General features: G+C 42.1%; 1 protein-coding gene across 1 annotated transcript; it reads left to right on the top strand.

The window, feature by feature from the left end:
- Positions 1 to 284: 284 nt before the first annotated feature.
- Positions 285 to 1205, top strand: CSUI_009624 (uncharacterized protein; the record flags this gene model as incomplete). The annotated part of the gene is made up of 2 exons (XM_068069737.1): positions 285 to 354; positions 1150 to 1205. Coding segments are annotated over 2 exons (123 nt in total), but the record flags the coding sequence as incomplete, so codon positions are not given.
- Positions 1206 to 1443: the final 238 nt, after the last annotated feature.

Below are 1443 nucleotides of genomic sequence, written 5' to 3'. Positions count from 1 at the left end.
TCATCTATCTATCTTTCATCTATCTATCTTTCATCTATCTCTCTTTCATCTATCTATCTTTCATCTATCTATCTTTCATCTATCTATCTTTCATCTATCTATCTCTCTTTCATCTATCTATCTTTCTTTAATCTATCTATCTTTCATCTATCTATCTTTCATCTATCTATCTTGTATATTCTTTTTTGTGATTTAATTCCCTCAGATGGGAAGCCACACTCTGTTCATTTCTCCATTGCCGTCTTCTCATCTGTGCATGTATATCTCTCCATCTTTCTATACATATTTACAGAGAGATCTAGATGTCAATCTATCTTGTGTTGTCTCTATTTCTTCTTTCATCCCCCCCTTTCTGTATGTCTCCACTGACACGTACATACACCCCGAGCATTCTCAAAGTCGCATGTAGGACGCGAGGCTGACGGTCTCTTGGAAGTATAGTGAGCCGAGACAGAGCAAGGCACTTTTTATACTTACGACTATTTGTAAGAGAGGGGGTGTCGTTTTCATAGAGATGGAAAGAGAAAGACAGAGAGAGAGAGAGACATTAAGTACATTTTACTTCCCGGAGAAACCATAAGGAGAGGGGCTTAGCTTGACATGCCGATAGACGTGTTTCTCCACTTCTCTTTTCTATGGGTGTCTTGACGATCCAGGCTATCTTCATGGCTGAAGAAGCTTGTCTCTAGATGCCTTCTCACTGCCTGGGTCGATCCCTAGTGTCTGTATGGATATGGAAGGGCCTTTCGTGTGTCTAGGCTTCTTCTTCAATCAGTGGGTCTAGGCGCTTGTCAAGATTTCCTTCCTAGAGAGGCTGGATATGTCTGTCAACCGTAGATAGGCACATTCACACATTCACATGGACTGTGTTGTCGTGGAGATGAATGTTCTTTTCATCCAGCGCTCAGCCCATGCATGCGCGCATGCATACCCTTGCATGCAGTCGTGTATAGAGTGACGCTGGCTGACTCGATTGTCCTACTGCTGTATCTCGATACTCTCTTCTTTCATCTTGTTCTTGGGTGTCAAAGAGCCGACTCTTTTCTAGGAGACGTCTTGTCGTTTAGGCGAAGATAGCTAGCTAGTTAGCTGTCTTTTTTATCCAGATTTCTTCTCTTCTTTGTTTTCCTTTCTGTCTTGTGTGTGTAGAGCTATGGCATCGAATATGAGTTGTAACTTCATGAAGGTCGTCGCGTCAGCCATTGTGGATAAGTATATAGGCGAAAGTGCTCGTGTCATCCGTGAAATGTTCGGTAAGAATCGACCCAAGGAGGAGAGAAAAAAACCCTCGGCTCTCTTCAAACTATCACTGCACTTCATGATCTGTCCTCTCTCTCTCTCTCCAGACATATTCTTAAGAATATACGTCTATCTATCTATCTATCTGTCCTTAATCTATCTATCTATCTCTCCCCCTCACCATCGATATATCTCTCTTTATGT

Source organism: Cystoisospora suis (genome assembly GCF_002600585.1).
Source record: "Cystoisospora suis strain Wien I chromosome Unknown contig_5829, whole genome shotgun sequence".
NCBI classification, from domain to species: domain Eukaryota; phylum Apicomplexa; class Conoidasida; order Eucoccidiorida; family Sarcocystidae; genus Cystoisospora; species Cystoisospora suis.
Note: the sequence above shows the minus strand (reverse complement) of the source record. Positions and strands in the feature narration are given on the sequence as shown.